Source organism: Aedes aegypti, chromosome 3, assembly GCF_002204515.2.
Source record: "Aedes aegypti strain LVP_AGWG chromosome 3, AaegL5.0 Primary Assembly, whole genome shotgun sequence".
NCBI lineage: Eukaryota > Metazoa > Arthropoda > Insecta > Diptera > Culicidae > Aedes > Aedes aegypti.
Genome location: NC_035109.1, coordinates 124,586,199 through 124,612,472, shown reverse-complemented (window position 1 = coordinate 124,612,472; position 26,274 = coordinate 124,586,199). Strand labels below are relative to the sequence as shown.

At 39.4% G+C, this 26,274-nt stretch overlaps 1 protein-coding gene across 4 annotated transcripts in view; it reads left to right on the top strand.

Annotated features, from left to right (window-relative positions):
• Positions 1-26,274, top strand: part of LOC5575779 (diacylglycerol kinase eta) — a 296,019-nt gene that overhangs the window by 255,368 nt on the left and 14,377 nt on the right. For 3 of the 4 annotated variants that reach the window (XM_021855669.1, XM_021855670.1, XM_021855672.1), the window contains one exon: positions 24,562-24,707. In XM_021855669.1, coding sequence (XP_021711361.1) covers positions 24,562-24,707 — 146 coding nt within the window. Of the gene's footprint in view, positions 1-4,647; positions 4,800-4,864; positions 5,061-5,342; positions 5,841-24,561; positions 24,708-26,274 lie in introns of those variants that run through there. The other variant, XM_021855671.1, reaches the window with a different exon arrangement.

Sequence of the window (26,274 nt, the reverse complement as noted above, 5' to 3'; positions counted from 1 at the left end):
ATCGCTGAAAACTCCTCTCTACCATGAAATTAGCATCTTCAGCATGACCATGCTGAGGGTCGTGGGTTCGAATCCCGCTGGTCGAGGATATTTTCGTAAAGGAAATTTTCTCGATTCCCAGGGCATAGAGTATCTTCGTACCTGCCACACGATATACACATGCAAAAATGGTCAATCGACAAAGAAAGCTCTCAGTTAATAACTGTGGAAGTGCTCATAAGAACACTACGCTGAGAAGCAGGCTCTGTCCCAGTGAGGACGTTAATGCCAAGAAGATGATGAAGAAGAAGAAGAAAATAAAGAAGAAGTAATACGGCCGAGCTAGCAACAAAGTGCCCTGTTGCATTCCAACTCAATGATATGGAAGTAGGCCTTTGCCAAAACGACCAAAACGAAGTGGTCTTTTTTGACAGGCAATCGGTTTCGTTTTTGTACTTTGACCTGCCCCGTCTTGTCTTAGATACAGACGTGTTATATCGGTATCTTTGTGCATTAAAAAAACGATGCGTTTTAAAAGAAAAACTCAAAAAAAAAAAAGAAAAACTAATATCAACAATCTAAGAGCATGAGAATTTGCGTATTACTAAGTTATAAAAGTTGTTCATAGGATACATTGACGAGTGGTTTGGAATTACGTATACCATAACTTCTAAAAATAAGAAAGTTGGCTATTCCATTCTTAAGTTCGATATTTTATCTAAAGTTCATTCTAAAACTCTAGATGCATCTTCCCGCGTTGAACAGCTTTCTGGAGTGATTCTACCGTATTACCCTGAATCCCATTTCCCTGAATGTCATCACCCGAATGCCATTACCCCGAATGTACCATGACCATCATCCCGAATGCTATTTCCCCGAATTTACAATTGACTAGACATGATAAAATTTCCCCAAGATTTTTGAATTCAGGGTAATGTCATTCGGGGTAATGGGGTAGAATCTTCTGGACTCTAGTGCAATGAAAGTGATCAAACGTTAATGTAAATGAAGTAAAATTCAATTTTCAATGCTCTGGACAGCAAATTAATTTGCTCCGAACTGACTTGCAAAAATTGACTCGCAATAAGTCAATTTATTTTGTGATTGGTGACTTTAATTCCAAACATCGGTCATGGAATAATTCTGAAAGTAATTTCAACGGCAGAATTTTATTTGATGAGTGCCCTTCAGGATAATTCTCAATTCAATACCCTGATAGCCCTACATGTTTTTCCTCTTCTAGAAATCCTTCTACGATTGATTTGGTCTTAACCGACTCTATTCATCTTTGTAGCCAGTTAGTTACTCATGCTGATTTTGATTCTGATCATGTCCTTGTTACATTTTAATATCCCATGAAGTGATTCTCAATCCTATCAGCTCCACTTTCAATTATTTTCGAGCTGACTGGAATATATATGAAACATGTATTGACTCTAATCTTGATGTTAACATTTATTTACAAGCAAAACTTGATATTAACAATGCTCTTGAAACCTCAACAAATTCCATTGTTGAAGCCAGGAGCATTGCAATTCCAAAATGTGAAATTTGAATCCGTGATTATAGACGATGATCTTAAACTCTTGATCCGTCTTTAAAACGTGAGGAGAAGGCAATTTCAACGCACTCGCGATCCTGCTATGAAAATTATATGGCAGGATTTGCAGAAAGAGATCAAGAAACGTTTATCACAATTAAGAAACAAAAATTTTGAAAATAAGATTTCTCAATTGGACCCTGGCTCTAAGCCCTTTTGAAAATTATCAAAAATTTTGAAAAACCTCAGAAGCCAATACCGGCATTGAAAGAGGAGAACAAATTTTTACTAACAAATTGCGAAAAAGCTCAAAAACTTAACTTGCTATGCAGTTTGAAAGCGTGCAAAATTTTAATTTGGGACCTTCTAGTCCAATTAAAAATCAAGTTTCTCAGGACTTCGAAAATATTCTCAATCGAACCGTTTTCGAAAATGCCTGTGAGACTTATTTGGAAGAAGTGAGAACTCTCGAAAACTTATTCATACAGTCTCAAGTCAAAAAGGTATACAAACTTACTTTATCATTCCTACGTGTTGCGTAGACGAAATTCTACACGTTTCACTCTGAACCAATTCGATTTTTCACTTTTAGAACTCTTAATTTCCGGATTTACAAAACGACGGAAGGAAGATTTTCAACTTTCGCAACCTAACCACTACTTTCACCGCCCCGCTGTATGGAGAGACAAAGTGACTCAACCACGAATCAAAACAAAACACTACTTGATTTTACATTGGTAGAAAAACGTCGCAAGTAACTGAATAAAACGGCTTATCATTTTGTCATAAAATTCTTATGTGAAATAATAGGAACTCCATAGTTTTTGAACGCGAGCTCATTGTATGCAAAATTTAAGCAATGTTCGCGTCGAAAAAATGTTGAAAAGGTGATTCATTTTAAAACAATTTTTGAAAACAGGTTGTGATTCTTCTGAATTAATTTTCTCAAAACCGTATGGAAGTTACTTACGTCGATTTGAAAAAGTAATCAAGAACTATTGTCAAATAATTCAAAAATATGAAAGCTCTTGGCGATGATGGAATTTTCTTCATCCTCATCAAGAAACTTCCAGAAAGTAGCTTATCATTGTTAGTTGATATATTTAACAAAAGTTTCCAATTAGCATATTTTCCTGACAAATGGAAAAATGCTAAGGTCGTACCAATTTTAAAACCAGACAAAAATCCTGCAGAAGCTTCTAGCTATCGTCCAATCAGTTTGCTTTTCTCCATCAGCAAACTTTTTGAAAAGGACATTTTAAACAGAATGATGGTTCACATTAATGAAAATTCAATTTTTGCCAATGAACAGTTCGGATTCCGACATGGACATCGCCATAGGATATATTCGACGAGCATTCAGTTGCCAAGAACCGTAATGCTACGGAGTGAATCTAGTACATGGTACGAGTATTGTATAATCAAATATTAATTCTGATTCTGATTTTGGATTGGTCTCCACAGATCTGAGTCGTCATTAAACAATGCAACCTTTTGTTACTAATAACTGCTTCGACAAACACGGAATGCTTGATAAGCAAATGTGTGTTGCGTGTAATGATTATCCCTCTCAAGTGGAAACAATAGAACCGTAAGCTATTGTTTCCCATAAATGTCAGTGTGTACAGGACATTTGATAAAGTGTTTCTGGCAGTGATGTACAATAAAGCACCTTACAAATTTCGCGGAAGCGGCAATATTATGTTTAGCATTTTCTAAGAGGTATTGAAATTTACCGTTCTTGTTATTGAACAAACAACTTTCATCGAGAGCCTTTCTCCGATGTTTCATCCGTCTCACATAAACCGCTTCATCAATCTATCGGAAACGCGATTCCGATGATAAGGCACAGTTCAGGAACGAGTAGAATAAGCTCGACCGTCATTCCGAGAAGATACCGTTTCGGCAGTATCAAAATCCCAGCTCCCATGTCATTGTACGAGTGGAAAAGTTTCCGCAGAACACGGTGCTAGAAGTTTATGATGACAAAGAAGGAAAGGGGAATGACTGCCGTCGTCCCTGTTTGTTAACACTTTTCGATTGAATTATTTATGGGACTGCCAATTGTGAATCTGTGTGCCCTGTTCGCTTCGGGAGGAGGAGGTTTTTAACTAACTTGTATTCGTACGAAATATGTAATCAAAAATACTGGGAAGGACCCGTGCAGCAACTCCGCAACTCTTATCCGAAGAGCTATGATAATCAATTGCTGAATATGGACTAGCGTTACCGAAGTTGCAAGGCTGAAGGTTTTTGAAATGTATCGTTCTATTCTGTTTTCGTAGTTAAATCTTAGCCTTTTTAACTATTTTTTTAATTTAAATTGGTATCATTTCAAACATTACAATCATTTCTTTAGCGTTAATAGATATCTTCCATTTTTGCAAGTATAAAGAAAAAATATCCAAACTCTTTTGCAATCTACCACAGATGACACGCAGGCTTCGTCTTTTGGTCTCTGCACCATCATCAGCAAACAAAGATTTTTGATATCCCTGAGGTAACTCAGGTAAGTCAGATTGAAAATGCTGTATAATATTGGTCCGAAAATGCTGCCTTGGGGAACACCAGCTGTTACAGGAAGTCTTTCAGACTTGGAGTTGTGATGTGTACGATTTGTCAGATAACTTTGGATTATTCTACCAATGTATATTGACAAATTAAAGTTTTTAAATTTTACAATCCAACCTTAATGCCAAACACTGTCGAATGCTTTTTTTATGTCTAGAAGAGCAAGACCAGTAGAATAGCCTTCAGATTTGTTGAAACAAATCCAATTTGTTACTCGTAAAAGTTGATGGGTGGTCGAATGACGGCGGAATCCGTACTGTTCATTGACAAAAAATGAATTTTCATTGATGTGAACCATCATTCTGTTAAAAAAAACCTTTTCAAAAAGTTCACAGATGGAGGAAAGCAAACTAATTGGACACTGTATAGCATAGAAGTTTCTGCAGGATTTTTGTCTGGTTTTAAAATTGTTACAACCTGAGCATTATTCAATTTTTCAGGAAAATATGCCAACTGAAAACATTTGTTAAGTATTTCTACTAAGAATGATAAGCTAATAATGCTTTCATTAGTAATCATTGTTAAATAAGTCTAACCGTATTTCTTTCTAATTACAGCTAATCACTCCAACCCGATCTCTGGTGCTGTGTGCCGAAAATCGCCGCGAAATGGAAGACTGGCTGCACGCGCTGAAAGCCGCCTCGTCAAGGGAATTCTTCGAGCCGGGGCCACCCGATCAGCATGACTTTCTGTCAGGGCACCACAACTGGTAATTGGCTTTTCCCAGGAAATTTCTCGACACCTGTAGTGATTTCGATTTACCCCTTCATCCAGGTATGCAACGTCCCACGCTCGGCCAACCTACTGCAATGTTTGTCGGGAGGCTCTTTCCGGGGTCACCTCTCACGGGTTGTCCTGTGAGGTGTGCAAATGCAAGGTGCATAAACGGTGCGCCGCCAAAGCGATCTCGAACTGCAAGTGGACCACGCTCGCTTCGGTTGGGAAGGATATCATCGAGGATATGGATGGGGTAAGGCAAACAAGTTTATTATCGAAAAATAGCCGTCAACTTCAGACGACAAATGGTTTATATTGCTATGTTAAAGATCTGAATAGATTAAAAAAAAAAGGTATAAAAAACGAAAATCACGCCAATATTAAAATTTATGTTTTGTTGCTAAACATCTAGCGTTGAAAGATTCGATGCATACTTCTTATTTTTTTTTTTTTTTTGTTATAACAGCAAATGAACCATCCATTATTGATTCTAAGAAAAAGCTCCGATTGACCTCCTAATTTTAACCCATTCCAGAACATCGTCATGCCCCACCAGTGGATGGAGGGTAACCTTCCCGTGTCGGCCAAATGCATCGTGTGTGACAAGACGTGCGGCTCAGTGATGCGTCTGCAGGACTGGCGCTGCCTTTGGTGTCGTTCAACGGTTCACACCGCCTGTAGACCCCAGGCCCAGGTGGCGTGTCCTCTGGGTCCGGCCAGGGTCTCAGTCGTTCCGCCGATTTCACTCCACTCGATCGGAATCGACGACGCTTGGGATGTGTGCAAACCACATGGGAGCTTCTCGCCGCTGTTGGTGTTTGTGAATTCTAAATCAGGTGACAATCAGGGCGTTAAATTTCTGCGACGCTTCAAGCAGCTACTGAATCCGGCGCAGGTATTCGATCTCATATCATCCGGCCCGGGATTGGGCCTGCGACTGTTTCGCCACTTTGACCCGTTCCGGATATTGATCTGTTCTGGGGATGGGTCTGTTGGATGGGTGCTCAGCGAAATCGATCAATTAAACATGACGGTAAGTACCATCACTATTTTTTAAGTATAAATTGTTATTATACCAAAAAAAATCTAGGTGTTCTTTATGAGGCAGCAGAACCATCCTCATTTAGTAAATCTAATTGAAGCTATAATTTTGTTTACCAAATATCACATATAATGTCCTTAGAAGTAAGGTACCCTAGGGCAAGTGAGGATCCACTGTAACTGGTACAGCTACGACTCCATTTTTGCAAGTATGATAAAATATCCTTTTGCAATCAGTTGGAGTTGAAACGCAGGCTTATCCTTTGGCTGACAGGCCTGTGTCACCCGCTTAGAGCGAACGAATTCTTGTCAACTTCTTCGCCTGCCTGGATTCTCTTCGCTGACAGCAGTCGATGTCTTCGGACAGGATGATGCAGATCGGGATCATCCCAGCGAATACGCATGCCACCTCCGACGATAATAGTAATTTACGCGCTCACCAATCGCACGGTGATGAGTCAGAACGTGCTGTTTAACTTATCCCGGTTTCGCTTGGTTTGTAGCGCCATGCCCCAGGTTGGCGCACCGTATCTTAGTAGCTATGTTGATACGTCAGTCAGAGGACACCTCTTACTGCTTCCAGGATCACCTATGTAACATAGGCCACAAGGTTATGTTAGCATAACTCTTGTAAGCGCATTGCTCGCCTTCGCCACCTTCTCGCTTGCATAATAAACGTGGCTGTTAATGTTCAGCCGATCGCTTAGCATTACGCCCAGGTGTTTCAGCTTTCGCTGTAATGCTACGGCATGGCCCCCGACAGTGATCTCACCGTGCATGACTGCTTTGCAGTTGCTAACTAGTAGCACCTCCGTTTTGTGGTGGGCTATCTTCAGCTTGACTCTCTCCATGAAATCTTCGACCAAACCAATTGCCTCTGTTGCCAGGATTTCTTCTTCCACCTACGTCAATCTTGATCTCAATTATCTTGATAAAACCTCGCCAACCATATTTCGCCAATTCACTCGGTTCATGGCCGCTACTCTCCATCCTCGACTGCGACCCACGCTCTCCAGGTCCTGGTGCACCTGATCAATCCACCTAGCTCGCTGCGCCCCACGCCTTCTTGTTCCGACCGGATTCGTAGCGAACACCATCTTGACAGGGTTGTTGTCCGGCATTCTTGCAACATGCCCTGCCTAGCGTAACCTTCCAGCTTTAGCTACCTTCACGATACTGGGTTCGCCGTAGAGCTCATGGTTCACTCTTCGTCACCCAACGCCGTTCTCTTGCACGCCACCGAAGATCGTCCTTAGCACTCGGCGTTTGAAAATCCCAAGAGCTTGCAAGTCCTCGAGTATACTCCACGTCTCAAACCCGTAGAGGACTACCGGTCCTATGAGCGTTTTGTATATCGTGCATTTGGTGTGGAGGTGAATCTTTCTTGACCGCAGTTTCTTCTGGAGCTCATAGCAGGCACGACATCCGCTGATGATGCGCCTTCGTATTTCCCGACTAACATTGTTGTCAGCCGTCAACAAGGATCCGAAGTAGACGGACTCGTCCATCACCTCGAAGGTATCCCCGTCTATCGTGACACTGTTTTTTAGGCGGAACCTGTCGCGCTCAGTTCCGCCAACCAGCATGTACTTTGTTTTCGACGCATTCGCCATAAAACCGACTCTTGTTGCTTCGCGTTTAAGGCAAGTGAATAAATCTGCCACCGTTTCAAATTTTCTCCCAATAATATCCATGTCGTCCGCGAAGCAAACAAATTGTCCGGATCTCGTGAAAATCGTGCCTCGACTGTTAATTACGGCTTTCCGCATGACACCTTCAAGCGCAATATTGAACAACAGGCACGAAAGTCCATCGCCCTGTCGTAGTCCGTAGAAACTCGAACGAACTGGAGTGTTCGCCCGAGATCTTCACGCAGTTTTGCACACCGTCCATCGTTGCTCTGATCAATCTTGTGAGCTTCCCGGGCTCTCGTCCATGAATTTCCATAGCTCTACACGGTCAATACTGTCGTACGCCGCCTTGAAATCGATGGACAATTGGTGCGTAGGGACCTGGTACTCACGGAATTTTTGGAGGATTTTCCACATAGAAAAGATCTGGTCCGTTGTCGAGCGGCCGTCGATGAAACCTGCATGATAACTTCCCACGTACTCGTTTGCTATAGGTGTGCTTTTTGTCCCGGAATAAGCGGGTTTGCTGTTTCCGCTTCAGTCTGTATCGTTTCACGTTTTGTCGCTTATCATGCTGCAGCATTGCAGCCCACGCCGCATTATTCTCCTCTAAAACCTTATGGCACTCTTCGTCGAACCAATCGTATCTTGAGCTCCGTTCCACCTATCTGACAATGCTTTCGGCAGCGTCGTTAATGGCTGCTTTGACTGTCCTCCAGCAGTCCTCACGAGGGGCCCTATCGAGCTCGCCCTCATCCGGAAACGCCGCCTCTAAATGGACTCGTCCTGACGAGTCTCAACCGGGCAAATTTGAACTCTTCTTGCGGTCTCCTAACGGAGTGGTGCTTAAGCCGCATAATTGCTCCCCGGATCGGACAGTGTCGGCTACAAGATGCTGCGCGTACGCATTGGCGACATCTGGTTGTTTCTGTCGCGCTAGATTGTACCAAGGCGGGCGTCGGTACCGTACATCGTTGATGACGAATGGTTTTGGGCGCAGTTTAACCATCATCAGGTAGTGGTCGGAGTCATTGGAAGCGCGACGATAGGTTCTGACGTCGGTTATGTCGGAAAAATACCGTCTATCGATCAAAACGTGGTCGATGTGCGATTCTGTCTGCTGAGGTGATCTCCAGGTGTACCGATACGGGAGGCTGTTCTGGAAATAGGTGCTACGATTGGCCATATTCTTGAAGGCTGCAAAATCTATCAGTCATAGACCGTTCTCGTTCGTCAGCCGGTGGGCGCTGAACTTTAGAATCGTCGGTCTGAACTTCACCTCCTGGCCAATCTGAGCGTTCAAGTCACCTATGATGATTTTGAAGTCGTGGCTTGGGCAGCGGTCGTACTCGCGTTCGAGCTGCGCGTAAAATTCGTCCATGTCATCATCAATGTATCCGGAGTGAGGGCTATGCACGTTTATGATGCTGAAGTTGAAGAACCGGCCTCAACTTGAACATTCTTTCGTTCATTGGGCACCACCTGATCTCGCGCCTTTGCATATCACCCATCACTATATAAGCTGTTCCCAGCTCACGTGCTGCGGTAACAGCTCTTGTAGATGTACCAGTACCAGTTCTTGAATTTTCCATATTTCTGGAAACAGACCTTTGTCCAGGCATTTCTGTATAAATTTCGTTACCATATCTGAATACGCAAGAACCGCTGCTCTAAGTGTCACACTGGTGATTCCGTCCGGACTCTGGTTTGCTGGAACACAATTCTCCATTCTTCTAGGACTTCCTCGTGTCTCGCTCTCTGATATCGTCTCCTGGCTTTAAGACAAGTGGCGCGAATAGTGCAGAGTGCCTCGTTCCACCAGTAAACGGGTCGCCCGTTGTTTGATGGCTTCCGTTTTCTTGGCATTGTTATGTCACACGTCCTGACCATCGCCCTTGTCAGCTTCACCGCATCGAGATCCGGGATATCACTGTCTACACGAAATGCTTCGACGAAAAGGTCTTTTTCGAAGGCCTTCGTCTTCCACTGCTGCACGATAGTTGTGTTTCTCGGTGTTGCCACATAGTCCCGCCGGCCACTGGTATAGCGGATTGCCTGGTGATCGCTATGGGTATACTGCTCACTTACCCTCCAATTCATATTGCCCGCCAGCGATGGGCTACACCATGTAAGATCAATGATCGACGCTCGTCCGTTTTTCCTAAATGTGCTAACGGTACCTTCATTGCACAGTTGGAGATTTAGCTCAGTCAGGGCTCCCAGCAGGCTGTAACCTCTGGCATTGGTTACCCTGCTACCCCATTCCACAGCCCCTGCATTTAAGTCTTCTCCAAGTAGTACTGGCCTCCGACGATAAGCTCATCGGTTAATTCCTCTAACATCCGCCTAAATTCATCGAGAATCCACCTTGGAGGAGCGTAGCAGCTGTCTACGTAGATACCATTGACTTTTGCGATCACGAATCCTTCTTTGGCGCTAGAAACCATTTCTTCGATGGGAAACTTGCGCGGCTATTCCCGTGCTGTCTGCCACCCAGTTGGCATTATCGAGCGATACTCGATACGGCTCAGCTATAATCGCAACGTCGCATTTTGCTTCCGTTGTTGACTGTCACAACAGTTGCTGTGCAGTGTCGCAATGATTCAAGTTGATCTACGTAACTTCCACTACTGTAGTAATGCGAACGCCTTCTTATACACAGGACACTTAAAGCCGCCCCTTTCTTAGGTTTACAGAGTAAACGCTTCGTGCAGTCTTTCCCGAAGTGCCCTTTGTCCCCACATTTCCAGCAAAACTCGGATCTGTCTAGACCGTGACAGATTGCCGCCTCGTTCTCACCACGTTCTCTCCGAGATCTTTAAGCTTCGGATCATCTCTGACCTTGTGAAGAATCGAGGCGTACGTGATGGGGTCGTTTGCCTTAACAAGTGTGGCGTTCCCCTTCGACAACTCGCGCCGCGGGCGGGTAGCAGCTTTCTTCTCACCCTCCTTTTTCTTCTCATTCTTTCCGTCGTGTTTCTTCCCTCTGTTCTTCTGGTTTCTGACGGTTTGGCATTCTTCATCGGTTTAAGCTCCGTTCAGAAGATTTTTTTCTTGCTTCTTCTCCTGGCGAGTCTCTATCCCGCTTGTTCGACAGCTTGTTGCCATGTGCCTTAGGGGTTTTGGAAGCATCAGCAACTTTTTGTTTCCTAGCATTTTGTGGTACCTTTTCGGCTGCCTCGGCTCTCATTTTTAGCGTTTTCTGCTCTTTTTCGGCTGCCTTTATGACGTATTTTATGCTCGTTACTAGATTCCTAATATTATGATGCACATTAGTCCTGTCCTCGTATAGTTCATTTACTTTCTTTTTTACCTCCATTATTTTAGAATTCCCTGTTAGGTTTTCCTGGCAAATGCTATTGCTCGATTTCGGTGTGAACGATGGCCTTTGAAACTCTTATCCTGCTTGCAGTCCAGAATTCTCACCTTGCAAAGCCTGGCTATTACTTGCTGGTGTCTCCTGCTGTGCTATTGGCGAACGTTGTAGCTTTCTGTTTCTCGCAAACGCATTTGCGTTCTCACCCTCTGCTGCTTCAACCTCCATCACGGTATCTTTCTCCGTCGTAAGCAGTCAGCTTCGTGATCCCATGGCTATCTTTTCAAGCAGTGAAAGCCATTCTAACTCCTTCATGGCGTACCGTTGTCAGAGCCAGATCGGCGCAAGACAGGAAACGTTCCACTGTGCCTACTTCAACCGGGCAATCCCAAAAATAAGACTCATGGTTGCCCACGCAATTTACGTATACAAACTTTTTGTATCTTCCTTCACAGGACACTGTGGCACTAATTTGGGTTCGGAAAATTTCCTCCCGGTTTCTGAAATTGTTCCCATGTCACACGGCCACCGAACACAAGTCTTGCTTTTTCAAAAGCTTAAATTGTTTGAGTCACTTTTGTTTAACACTTCAGTCGTCGCGCAGTTGTATTTTGTACAACACCGCTGAAAAAACCTCGCTTGTCGTTCACAACAGCAGCGCGGTGGTTCTGACGGTGGCAAAGCGCGCGACGACTGGAAGGTTAAGTGAACTAAATAATATTCTTGAGAAAGCCCTCCCCGAAACATGCCAGATTGGGTTCTCTTTTTCATAATGACTACTTTAACAGGGGAAAATTCAAGTAAATCATTTATTCCATTTTTGATCACTTCAGGGTACTAATAGTAACTTTAGAGACAAAGACGACAAAGTCGTCTTGAAACGACTTTGTCAAGGGTTTTGTCGTCATAAGTAAAAAATGTGTGCTTCTTCTCTTCAAGATGTTTGAGAAGAAGTTCGCGATCTTTAAAAGTTTCCGGCAAAACGCGACAGTCTCCTTTCTTTGCGATTTGGAAGGAAACCTTGATACCCATAATGGAGTTCAAGATCTTCTGTCTAAATCTCCCAAATTTGGAACAACTGACCATGATAGGCGGCATTCTTTGCTTCCTTGCTCCTAGTTCAAGGTTCAAAAAAGGATAAATTGGCATAAAAAAGCGCTTAGAAGTACTGGTTTATTACTCCAGCTGTCAAAACTTTCGTCAGCAAAAAGCACGAGAGTACGATGTGCACTGTACATTATGATCGGGTAATTTGCGATCCATTCATCCATTGTCTTAGTAAAAGCTACAGGTAAAGCCATACAACCGCAAAATGAATCGTACTGTTCTCTCCGTCTGCATCCAAAGTTTGGTTAACCATCGCCGTCGCACGTGCCATTCTGTAAGCAACCCACACAACAACCCCAAACGGTAGGCACCATTAATAGCTCCCAGGAGTTTGAATACCGGTTCGACAAAAAGTCAACGTTGGATGCTTTTTCCCGTCTTTATGGGAAGTCCATTCACTCGAATGCCTGAATAAGCTTTACGGAGATGATGACGATGGTGGTCGTTATGGGGTAGTGAGTGACCGCTTAGTCGTTCTTGGTCGGCACTTTTATGCCTTCGGAGAACGTAAAATCACCTGTGGTGCAGCCAGAGAAGTCGTTTCCATCTGGAAACAAAAAAAGAAATCTCCACCATATGAAGCGGTAAATGGTTAGAGCAACTATGTCCCGCAATTCGCTCGGAATACTAATGGCTGTGAAAGGAGCAGATGAAGCTCCATTGTTTCAGTAGTTTGTGGTGTCTACTTCATAGACACATGTGTTCTGATTGCCATGCACTATGGTACGAAATGTCAATTAAGCAGGAAAAAGAGCTAGTTTTTCTTTTCTAGTAGTTTTAAGAAAAGTTGTTCGTAATTTTTATAAGAAAATTTCCATCGAACCCAACCCATAAGAAATTGGCAATTAGGGATGTCATAATTTTTAACTTAGATTTTAACTCCTAAGCTCCATTTTTTACTACAAAAAATATTTAAATCGCGATAAAAAATTATTTTTTGATAGATTTTCATATATGTTTACACATTTTTTAAAAACTCTTCTTGCAGCAGACACATAAATACTTCTCTCAAAAACGGTTACCGTAATCCGGGGTAACATTGATCAGCGGGATAATATTGATCGCAATGACTCTCCTCGTAAAAAGTTCGAATAAACATTAATCGATGAAATATTTTCAAAGCATGAATGGTGATTCTCTTTCTTCTATTCATGAGCTAATAAACACTAAGGGTTTTGTGAACATTAAGTTGTGTTCACGTATAAAGTTTTCAACTTTCAGAAACATTGATTTTCAAGATTAGGGATGACATGATCAAAGAATCATGTCTTACATGAGTTCTGAAAACTATATGAGCAAGACAGATGCGGTTGTTACTAAACCTGACATTGCCGAAAACGATTCTGATGTCAAAACTTTAATTAATATGTTCAGTTAAGTATATTTCACAAATTACTATAAAGATAGCAACATTTGCTTAGGAGATTGCCTACTTTTAGGCGTATCCTACAATTCAGGTGTTTCTAATTTTGAAATAACTCAAAAAAATGAATGCCTTAGAAGTATTTGGTCTCCATATTCTGATTCAGGGACAATGATTTTAGTAAGTAATGATATTTTCAATATTACCGAACGTTGTGTTCATAGGTGTTCAATGTTACCCCATATCAGTTTAATAAAGAAATAACTTAAAACATTTTTTGCAACATGCTTTAAACTTTCAAAAAACAAAATACATTATATAGACACGAGCAATAGGTGTCAGCACTTGTTTTAAAAATACAAAACTTGCAAATATGCATTTTAAGATGACATTTTTAAGATATATCCAAAAAAATGATCAATGTTACCCTGGATTACGGTACACTAGATTGATTAATGTTTAACAACAGATTCTCATCAAAGTATTTTTTTGAAAAACGAATAACCGAATTTGTGAATAAACCCATAGCCTGGAATGAGTACGTTTGCCCCAAGGAATTTTGGAATATCTCCGGATCCAGATGACCACTGATGAAACCCAAACAGATTCTAAAAATATAAAAGTTTTTTTGGGAACTAATGGTGCAAACATTATTTTTCTTCTTGGCATTACGTCCTCACTGGGACAGAGCCTGCTACTCAGCTTAGTGTTCTAATGAGCACTTCCACTGTTATTAACTGAGAGCTTTGTTTTGCCAAAGTTGCCATTTTCGCACTCGTATATCGTGTGGCAGGTACGATAATACTCTATGCCCAGGGAAGTCAAGGAAATTTCCATTACGTACCGACCGACCGACCGGGAATCGAACCCTGACACCTTCAGCATGGCTGTGCTTTGTAGCCGCGGACTCTAACCACTCGGCTAAGGAAGGCCCAAACATATCGGCTAAGAAAAGTGCAAACACATCGGAAAATAAAAAAGTTTTCGTGATTTGAATACCGATTTAACTCAAATCCCGAATATGACTCATATTCCGAATAGTGGTCAGAATTGATATTTTCACTTGTTCGTATCAAAATATATGATCAAGGCAAATAATATTAAGCGAACGATTAGTGTCAGTGTTACAAGTACCATTCCGGATTCCGGAGAGAAGAGCATCCGAGGGAGACGAAAACAAAACAAGACGTTCCGAGCGTGAGCTTCCGACAACCAATCCCTAAGTATATTGACAGCTATAGTAGCTGTCAAAATGCGTTGAACCAATCCAAGCTCTCGGATTCACAATCTGACTGAATCCGCACGATGGACAAGAGATTGGTGAGAGAGAAAGAGAAATAGTGAGACAGAATGATAAAAGCTTCGACGAACGAGAACCGCGTTGAAAGAACGAGTCAGTTTGGAAAATGATGTTGAAAAATAAAAATGAAAATGAAAATAAATGGTTTTTAAAGTAAAGGAAAATATTTTTTGGTGGTGAATTATTTTGCACAAGAAGATCCTACTCATGTCTTCAAGTTTTTTTACTCAAGAATTCTTTGAAAATTATTCTTTCAAAAGCATGAAAATGGTTTCTCGTTTTACTAATTTCTCTTCAAATTTCTTTTGAAATACTGTAAGAATTCCTCGTAAGATACGTTTTAAATATCATTAAATATTCGCACAGTTGTTTTTAAATAATTACGCCAGGAAATTTCCTCGAATTCTACTAGGGATCTCCGTACAAATTTGACCTGGAGTTCTTCTAACAATTTCTCTATTAACCTCTACTGGTAGCTTCATTTTTTACCAGTAATAATATTCAAATCGCGATAACTTTTTTGTTTCCTAATGTTTGTGCACCACTTTTTCACAAGTTTTGAAAAAAACTCTAAGAATTCATGGCGATATTGTACATTGGTGACCTGATTTTGAAGATACTCCGATGTTCCTTGGGGGACCGACATTCTCCATACAAAATATCTTTGACTGCCATTTTGTTGCTCGTCAGTTAATCAAACAATAAAATGTGGACCATACAATGCCAGGTACTGAGGAGTTACTCATATGATATGAGGTTTTTTGAAGTTTTCAAGATCTATATTTGGCTAACATGAATGCTCATTACTTGAAGGCGGCTGCACCAAATTGTTTCATTTTTTTACAACATGCTCTCATTAATGTATTGTTCCGAGGAGTAAATATTCGAGTACGATAAAAACTATGTACCGCCGTGCGGGGTGACATTGGGCCTAGGGGGTGACATTAACCGCCTCTTTCGATGTATCTTATGGCTAGCAGGAACGTCAAAAACTAATTCATGATCATCTATTGGCTATTTATTACGTATTATTTGGGCTTGACACATCGTTTTCATTGTTCTGGCATTAGCTTGCTGTGAAAATATTGGCCCAAAGTCACCCTTATGGACCAATGTCACCCCGCCTTACGGTGGCCTGAGATAATTTCGTGGAGTATGGCTACGCATCGTTCCCCCAAGGAATTTTGGAATATCTCCGGATCCAGTTAACCAACAATCAGTATCAACACATATTTTAAAACAAGAAGAATTTTTTGACGGCTTGTGAAAAAAATGGTGCAAAAATATCAAAGAACAAAAAAAATATTGCGAATTTTTGTTTTCGTGGTAAAAATGATGCTGCTGGTAGAGGGGTTAACACCTACTTCAACAAAATCTTTAGAAAGAGAATTCATATTTTGCACCAGTAATGTTTACTCCGGTTTTATCCTTTTGGGCCGAATGCCGTTAGGTCGAATGTTGTTAGGCCGAGAGGACCGCTAGGTCGAAAGGGTCATTAAGCCGAAAATGACCGATAATTCAAATGGATCGTAAGGCTCGTTAATTTAAAGATCAAATGGGTTTTAGTTGTTAGGTTAGGATAATATGCATTACCTAAAAACCGGCAATATCCGCTGTGTTATATAACTAAAAAGATCAGCCTTTGTTTAAAAAAGAAACCCTGCTGATGAATGTGGTAAATGGTCAAATGTAATTTCGGCCTAGCGACCCTTTCGGCATACCGGCATTTGGCCTAACGATCTGCTCCCCTTCTAACAATTTCTCTTTTAATACTTCAACAAAACCCTTATAAAGAGAATTCACGGGTTCCACCAGTAATATTAACTCCAGCATCAGTTCTTCTCTATGATTTTCATTGAAGGTTCTGGGAATCATTTTGTAGTTCCTAAACGGATTCTTTCAAAGAACTACATCAGAAATTCAAATTTGGGGCCTTCCTTAGCCGAGTGGTTAGAGTCCAAGGCTACAAAGCAAATCCATGCTGAAGGTGTCTGGGTTCGATTCCCAGTCGGTCCAGGATCTTCTCGTAATGAAAATTTTATTTGAGTTCCCTGGCCATATAGTATCATCATGTCTGCCACACGATATACGAGTGCGAAAATGACAACTTTGGCAAAGAAAGTTCTCAGTTAATAACTGAGGAAGTGCTCATCATAACACTAAGCAGGTTCTGTCCCAATGAGGACGTAATGCTAAAAAGAAGAAGAAAAAAAGGAGTTAGATTTAGTATATTTCCTAATTTTTTCAAGTATTTGTCTTCGAGGTTCCAGGAAGGAACCAACCAAGTTTATCATCAGGATCAATTTCTAATAATTTGTTTACAGGGATTGCAGTTATAGAATCCTTCAGGAAATGTGTTCACATATAAACATATCTATAAATTCGTCTCATTTACTCTTCTAAAAACCCTGGATTTTCTTTTACATTTTAACATTCCGACATTCAATTGTTTATACTACAATTGAGGACTTCCTTTGAAATTCCAACGAAAATGGAATCCATAGGGATCTAAAGTTTACAAGAATTCCAAAGATTCGGACCAGAGTTTGCAGGAATCTCACTGAAATCTCAGAGATTCTTACAGAAATACCGTCATGAAGATACCCGAATAATTTCTAAAGTTTAATAGCTAGTTCAAATATCGGATTTACAATAATCTCAAAAGAATCCCAGATTTGCTTCCAGAATCCCAGAATTGTTACAACAAATCTAGAATGCCTATCGGAAACCCAGAATTACTATAGGGATTCCAGAATTCCAAAAGAAATCAGAGAATCTGGGATGTCAGAATTCTTACATAAAATTAAGTAGTACTTTATAATTAGCTGAAATCCGGGAATTCCTTAGAAACATCATAATTATCGTAATGTCATATTGAACATAATTATCGTAATGAATGTCTTCGTACCTGCCACATGATATTCACATGCAAAACGGTCAATTGACATTTAAAGCTCTTAGTTAATAACTGTGTAATTACTCATTAGAACACTAAGCTGAGAATTAGGCTCTGTCCCAGTTGGGACGTAACGCCAGAAAGAATACCAGATCTCTCAAATAAACTCAAAATTCCTTACCGGAATCTCAAAATTATTTTCGAAATATCTACATTTCTACGGAAATCTCAAAATACCTTTCGAAATATCAAAGCTGACATCGTTTTCCCATGATATTTACTTAATTTTTAATTATTCCATTCATTTCAACAATCTCAAAGCATAAGTAGCAACCTTTGAAGCTAACTACCAGTAGCTTTGTAGTAAATGCTACCTTTATTCATAGCAACGCATAGTAGTATGTTCGAAACGTGTAGAAAGAGGAATGACACAAACATGTTACACTCGTGTTTCACATATAGCGTTTACTACCGATAATGTAGTAAACTCAACTTTACTACATTTTAATGATACCGCTCAATGTCTATTGGGAGGATTCTCAGGATAAATCTGTTAAGATTTATCCGGATTATATTTAACTTTAATTGAAGATTTGATGTGATCCTTGAAGAATTTGTGTTTTATTCAGTTTTTAATTCTTTCTCCAGAAAATTTAGCAAGAATATCTTCAAGGATGTTTTCAAAATGTTTTTAATTTTTTTTCAGAAATTTTTCCAGGAGTTCTGTTTACCAAGAAATTGCCCAGAAGTTTTTTGTAAGAAATTTCTTCAAAGATTTCTATAAGATTTTCAAGAAAAAGAATTTAAAAATTCATTCAACAAATTTCCCATGGGTTTTTTTAAACGTTACTAACGAATTCCACCCAGAATGAGTCGAAAAAATAAAAATCGTGCTCGATAGTCTTCGATTTGGCTTAAATTTTGCATATGTTTTTGGTATGGTAGAATAAGTTTTTTCCATAGAGAAATTGATCATTTTAACTCAAGTGTAACTTTTGAAAATGGCCTATAAATTTTTGCATGCTACTTATTTGAAAAATTCTAACTCCGAAACTGTTGATTTTAGAGAAAAATGTTCTATGAAGAACTTGTAGTTAACCGTTTGGACTTTAAGAAAAAAATATACACTGAAAAAATATTTTATTAATTTACATGAAAATTCAAAAATGAAAATTAAATTTTAAATTACACAAAAACCCCATTTTTAATTTTTTTTTTTCAATTTTAACCATAGAATCTTGATAGTAAAAAGATGTTAAGGACAAAGTTTCATGATGGAGAAATTTTTAATAAAAAACTTTTTCTTAGAACAACTCTTGGTCGATTTTCAAAATTTTGATATTTTGTCAAAATAAATACGTTCTGATGATACAGTAAGCATCTTGAAATGAAAGAAATATGGTCATTACTCTCGAAAACGAATAACTTATGAAAATGGCCTATTTTAGTAGAGAAACATCAGTATCCACCATTCCTGCAGTTATTCTAAAGTAATATAATCGCCTTGGAAATTAAAAGAAAAATATCGCTTATTCTCTTATCTTCGATGTGAAATGTACGAAAAAAAGCACAATATGAATCATTCTACATCAATTCTTCATAAAATTCTCAAAGAACTCCTTTTGTTATTTCTCCGAAGGATTCTTCGAACATTCCTTTAAAACCTAACTGTATGATTCTGAGGGTTTTACAGGGAAATACTGAAACATTTCATCAGAGAATAATCTATGAATTCTTCCAGATATTGTTCTATGCGTTCCTTCCAACACTATTCAGAAACTTTCTTCAACAATTTCTCCACTAATTCTCTAAGGTGTGCTCAAAGAATTCGTACCAATACTCATACCCCGGGGCAAGTGAAAATCCGGGGTAAGTAGAGCCCTCTGTCTTGACTCATTTAGGAAAAGTTTTTTTAAGAGAGTATTCTTCTAGAGAGTTTAAAATACTAAGAAAACTGGTTAAAAGGGAGAGAAAATGTTTATTTTTTTTATATAACTTTTTTCGGTTTTTTATTTGTGTAATGTTGCCATGCATGACAATAATAACAGAGCATATCCATGATTTCGTCGGTTATTGAAAGTTTACGTGCTCCTTTTTAATTATTATATTAAAAATTATGTATTCCGAACTTGTCTCATTTCTCTTTAAGCTTTTTAGTAAGGAATTTTTAGTTAATATTAAATGCGATGTGACAAACTATTAAATGTATATTTTCTTCCTAAAGCGTTACATATTTTATGATTGATACTTTATGTACATCATATATGTACTCAAACTTCCTGCAAATATTCTTCCAAGAATTTCACCTGAGAGCATTGCAATACTTTTTTTCAACAGACTGACATCATTTAGAGATTTTTTTTCCACTAAATCCTCCACAAATGCCTGGAAACATTGCTGCATTCTTTAAACCAGGTTTTCTATGAGTTTTCCAATACCTCTTCTTATGGTCAGCTTTATCTCTGAAGATTGTTAAAAACAAAATTGAAAAACTTCAGTTTGATCTGCACAAATGCTTGAAATCTGTTCCGAATAAGTTTTCGATTGGAAATAATTAAAATGATTGATGATACTGTTTCATATTTGACCTTATTCAAAACGATTAGAAGCTGAGTTTTTTCTATGAAAACTATCAAAGAAAAGATGTTTCTCTTCTCCTCAAAGCCGGATCTATGCAGCAAATCATGTATAAAAAACCGGATTTTTCTCAATCAAAATCCGATCAGCAGCTATATTAGCAGCTAACATAGAATTATCAAATTAGGCCTTGTAAAACTTATCGAATCAGTTAAGTTTAACACATGTTTATCAAGTAAAATGGAAATGTTCTGGTTCAAACTTTCAACCGTAAGTTTGTTTGTGATTTAATTATTTTCTAATAATTTATTCCGCATGGTTAGAAGAAGATAATAGCTATTTTTCAATTTAACTTGAAAATAATGTACTTGCGCTGTCAGGATTGTACGATTTTAATTCCGGATTTCAAAACACTTCTCGCGTTCAGTATCGATATCTCATCATCGATTTTCTCTTTTGCAAAATTTGACCAGGTGACTGCTCGATTGCTTTTGTCGATGTGGCAATTAGGCAAAACGGCTCATTTTAGTAAACGGTTCCAATCCGAATCACTCATTTGAGTGAACCGGAGCTTTTGAACGGTTGTGTGTCTCAGCGGCACGCAAAGAAAGAGCATACTTAAGCGTTCGGCGAAAGAGCGGTTCACTCCATTTTGCGCGACATGCGTCGTACCTTTTGTATCGTTCGTTCTCTCATTTTCCGTACATTTATACCCAGATACTTACGATATACTCGGCCGATTTCCCTTACCCGAGCCAAAAGGAAGAAATAAAATGTGCCTTGCGATTGACTGATCCACCGATGAACTGAATTCGTTCATCGTGTGAGTTCAGTTCACCGATGAATCGGTCAATTCAAGTGGTCACTTTTTTCTCTATCTTTTATCTGCCATCAGGGATTGAATCCTGAGAAAATTGAGAGAATCTCTCACGTATCGCTCTCTGTAACTATCATAACATGCTGCACATTATGATAGACTGTTTATCGTATACTGCTACAACTTTGATCAGATTGGGGGGATAGCAGTGCATGATAAAACCCCTCTAAACATGCTCCAAGCGTGGGGTACACTATTGCTATTGGAAATTCGTGGATTGTTTATCGTGCCAGTAAAGAAAAACACCTACCCCCAACGGTAAACAACCGAGAAAAATGGATTTTATCATCGCTCTTTCTTTGGGGCTCTCGCTCGCTGCTTCCATTTATCAGACTTGTTACACTTTGCGATACAATGCCGATCGTGGACCGCAACAGATGGGATGTTTTTCTTTGCTTGCTTTGATCGTGCTTCATACTCAAATGAGAGCGAATTCTGCAATGCCTGTCTGCCTTTATGCAAGTTGGTGAGGCAAATAGGCCAATGGAAGTGGTTCACCTAGAAGGAATTTGAAACAGAGTAAAAGTAGATTTTCTATGAAAATTGACAAGTAAATGAATGACAAGTTTATCCACTTTTCCTGGCCTATTAGTTGTTTGGATTTGTATGCTGAGAATGCAGAGCTGCAGCAAACTGTGTTTCCATTAGAGTTGGGCAAAACGGCTCATTTCAGTGAACCGAATCTTTTGTGCGGTTCAATGGCTCAGCAGCTCGCAAAGGAAGAGCGAACTGAACCGAACAAACGGAAAAAGAACGGTTCACTCCATGTTGCACGACAGGCGTCATTCCTTTCGTATTTTTCGCTCTCACATTCTTCTCCAGAAACTCTCGATACTCGGCTGATTACACCTACTCGAATCAAAAGGGAAGAGGCAAATTAATTTAATGTGCTTTGGCATTCAAGTGGGCACTTTTTCTCTCGATATTTCGTATGTCTCTGGACGGGGAAAATTAGTTGTTTGTCTGTCTGCTGAGAGAGAGAGAGTTTGGCTGTGTGGTGTATGCGAAGGGTACAGCAAATTGTGTTTGCATGTGTGCATGGGCGCGCAAAGCGAAGCACGTGTCAAGCGTTATAATAAAGCCAAAAAACGAACGAAGGAGAATAGGGGACAATAATCGATTTGTTTTTTGTTCGGGTCACTTTTTGTCTGATCCGTGCTGATCAAATGAACCGACTCTCGCCAAAAAAGAGCCGCGGATCACTCGTTTTTTTGAGTGATCCGGATCTTTTTAAGCCGAACTTCTAGTTGATTCTGTGTGCACCTTCACCGACCTCGGTCAATCACAGAATAGCAATCATAGATATGTGTAGCCGTCTAACCTAAACTAAGCTAACATCTCAGCCTTGAGAGCATTTAAAACGACTCCTAGGATGGCAATAGGTTCAAATAGTCATAACGGCAAACTCGTAGCTACTCAGCAAGGCAATGCTAAGGTTCGGGGGTTTAAATCCCATTGGTCGGTGTTTTTTTATGAATTGGAAATTTTCTCGATTTCCTAGGGCATGGATAAGTGTCTTCGTGATTACCATACGACATATAATAAATACAATTAAATATTGAATTAGCAAAGAAAGTTTTCAGTAAGCAAAAAAATAAAAGTGATCATAAAAATACTAATTCTGTCTCTCGTATTCCGGAAAAAAAATGATATTAGAAATTCTTTCTATTGTATATCGCTGTATTTTTATAAGTGTTTTTTTTTTTAAATATGGCTACATATTTGTGTTCATAAACGTTTCCATTGATTATACTTTTAGTCAAAATTTAAACCTTAATAAGAACCACCTTATTCAAATTTTTAAAACATGATACAAACTTATGTACGAACAACTTCTCTGAATATGTATGGCATCATATTCAGAATAGCTAGTCGTATACGCTTTCAATAAATGGGAAATTTCATACTTAATTGTCGATCCGGACCATTGTACCATAAAAAGGAAGTATGTAGTAAAGTTTTTTTTAAGCAAAATATCATCGGACCAGTAAGTTTTATATTTACATTTCTCTCTGCTGGTCGTAGTATGGTCTCTTAATTATTCCAAAGGACGGTGATTACAGACAAACTGAACTTTTTCCTGTCTCGTTGGGATGGAAACCACAATCAAGCACCATTTGCGTCCGCGAGAGAGGGATAATCTCTGATTTTCCGAAACGATTGTGAGCTCCAACTAAAGTTTTAAGCGGATTCGCAATCAGACGATAGAACTCTGTGAATGTTTGTGATGTTGGATTGTACGTTGATGATGGTGATGGTGGCAAAATTCATCGGAAGCATTGAGCGAGGTTAGACGAACTCGTTGTCGAGACGTGTCCGATTTGACATGGGAAAGCCTACGTGAGGGTCAATGACTGGACGGGACAGAAACTTGTGCGGTGAACTGTTTGTGGGATGTGTTACCCAAATCAAAACCGGGTCCAATGTGGCACGTCATTTGAGGAAAAGAGCACGTGTCAACCGAAATGTCTGGGTAATCTTTTTCTCATTAACTGGATGGTTTGATCTGTAATTAATCAAAAAATAGTTATGTTACTTCGTAAATTGAGAGAAAACATTGACCTTATCCACCAAGCATGCAAAATAGGACTTGAACTTTCATTTAGATATAATTTGGTTGAAATTGCACGATTAAATTTATATTGAAACGTTTTTCATTTCAATATGTTTGCATTCTCCATACAAAATTCTTCGTTTGTCTTATATGGCAAAATACAATACTTTTATAAACCATCGAAAAATAACTTTTGAGTATCAAAAGTATTATGAACTTTGTTGATAAGTATTATTATACACATGAAGTTTGATTTCTCTGGAAAATTAAGCGAATAAATTGCATGCAAGTTGATCGAAATTTTAAAATATTCCATTTTCAACAACAAATGTCTCAAAAACTAGGCGTGCTATGATATTTTTGAGTACGGCAACGGATTCACCAGCCCTTAATTAAGCAAATAACGGTATTTATGTGCTTGAGACAAACTCGTGTACTGTGGATTAGTAAAATTATGAAAATATTATAATTGGTAGGAAATTACCGATAAAAGTTATTAATTAATTCCGTATTAACAAAATAAAAGGGTAAACGCCAATTTCTTCAGATGGTCTTGGAAGCTTACTGTAAAGTATCGATTCAAATTTATAAGTTCGTTTCCATTAAATAGATTCAACTAAAAAAAAAATACTAAATTCAAATTTTAAAATCTCACAAATTGGTAGGAACTACTTTGCTTAAATCATCAAAATAAAATACATAAGACTATGTATTTAAAAGCGCTAATGAAAGCTCAAGAATTTTTATGACATTTTGTTTCCAACAAACTAGCATTTGCATGATTATGATTCAATTTCGCATCAGGGACTAGTTGAATCCACATTGCTTAATGCTCCGAACAAAGCTACCCACAACTTTGACGGTTTGTCTTCTCGTAATAAAGGCAAATAAAAATCCGAGAAACATTAAATTTATGGTGTGGAAACATTTAATGACCCAATCTTCACGTACCATCATAAAGTTTTGTTATTTTTTCTTCGTACCGAGCAGATTTACCTTGGCGATGTGGGTTAAGGTGCGATTCCAACGATTATCTATTCGTGTCCAGTTTCCACCGTACCTAATTTCTGTTTTTCCTCTTTCTCTTTCCAGAAACAATGCCAAATAGCCGTGCTTCCACTGGGCACCGGGAATGATCTGGCCCGGGTCCTGGGTTGGGGCAGTTCCTGCGATGACGACGCACATCTACCGCAGCTGCTCGAGCGCTACGAAAAGTCAAGCACCAAGATGTTGGATAGGTGAGTTTTGATATTCTTTCATCGCTCTGATGCGCTCGTCTCCTCACAGATAGGGTAGATGCACCGCTATTCGCCATAGTACCAGTACTTTTCACCCCAGATAACAGTGTTGGACTGAAAAAAATCACGTCCAACTGGTGAGCTCGTTTTATGCTTACAATGACACATTTTTTTTATCGTGATACCGTCATGAAATATTCAAATAATTTATGGATGATTCGTCACTAAAAGTGTCGGCATAAACCCTTTTTCCAGTTTTACATAATTCTAATAAACACATACCTTTCTTTTTTATTCATTACTAAAATAACCATTGAGGGGCTCTACATTATGAGTGTTGGCGTATTTCGTTCCATTTTCTTCCAATATCTTTTTACCGTGAGACAAAACTGCATAAATAGTATTAAGTAAGAGACGTATTTCGAGACGAGATCGCATAATCGACAAAAGATTACTCTCAGATTGTAGAGATGCAGAGGTATTCTTGGTCTTATGAAACAATATTCATTACGCTCTAACATTCCTTCCCCTTATCAATTGACTGTAAGGACTTGACCGGCGCCGTCATTGATCAATAATATGAGATCTGATAAAATGTGCACCTCGAGAGCAGGCTCGATAGAAACTCCTCTGCGATGCAAAGATGAGGCGATTTTGCCATTTTTTCCCTCTCTCTCTCTTGTTAACATGCTCAGCTTTACTCACGCTTTAAAAGAACTCTCGAGTGTCTCGCCCAAACAAGACAGTCCTCAAGGAGTTGTAATGGCACTTTACTTCGTTGTGTTTTGTTCTGCATCTTCCTCGCTCATTTTTCGATGTCTCTCTGCTTATCATTTTTTCGCTCCTTCGCAATGATGCAAAGGCAGCACGCTGCTCTAGAGTATGTCGCCGAATTTTGATGATGTTGAGGAGTATTATCAAGCCTGTTCGAGAGTAAGCGGAAAGTCTCATCTCTTATTCATTTGGATCGAAGTGCTAAATTCTTACTACTGATCAATCACGAAGTAGCAATCATCGAAATGTGTAGTCAGCCTATGCTATGATATTCTTGCTAAATATGTATTTGTACCCGAGTAGCACACATGTTATAATTGAGGCAGAATAACTCTTATATGACCAGATCCTATATAAGAGTTATTCTGCCTCAATTATAACATGTGTGCTACTCGGGTAGGTTTCTTTCAACATATCAACAGTATTACAAATGGTTTGACAAAAATAGTTTTCTACAAGGTGGCAAATACTAGGTACACTTACCCTGCCGACGCTCGGGTTTCGCAAATTGGAATGTACGGGATGTGTATTCGCGCACGGTGACCTTGCCTTTCTACACAAGCAATCCAATTACGGAGGAAGTACTGATGCAAAATAGATGAGATTTTTGCCATTTTGTTGTACGGCTCTTTTGGCCTCGTCCCTTGCATCTCCGGAATGAGAGAACCTATGTGTACGGTCTTTGATGGGTTGAAGAGCCTGTGAGCATTAATATCTATATAGGTACGCAAGAATAAATGATGGACTTGTTGAGGGTAGGGCAACTAGTTTTTTTTTTTGAAAATTTTTATTT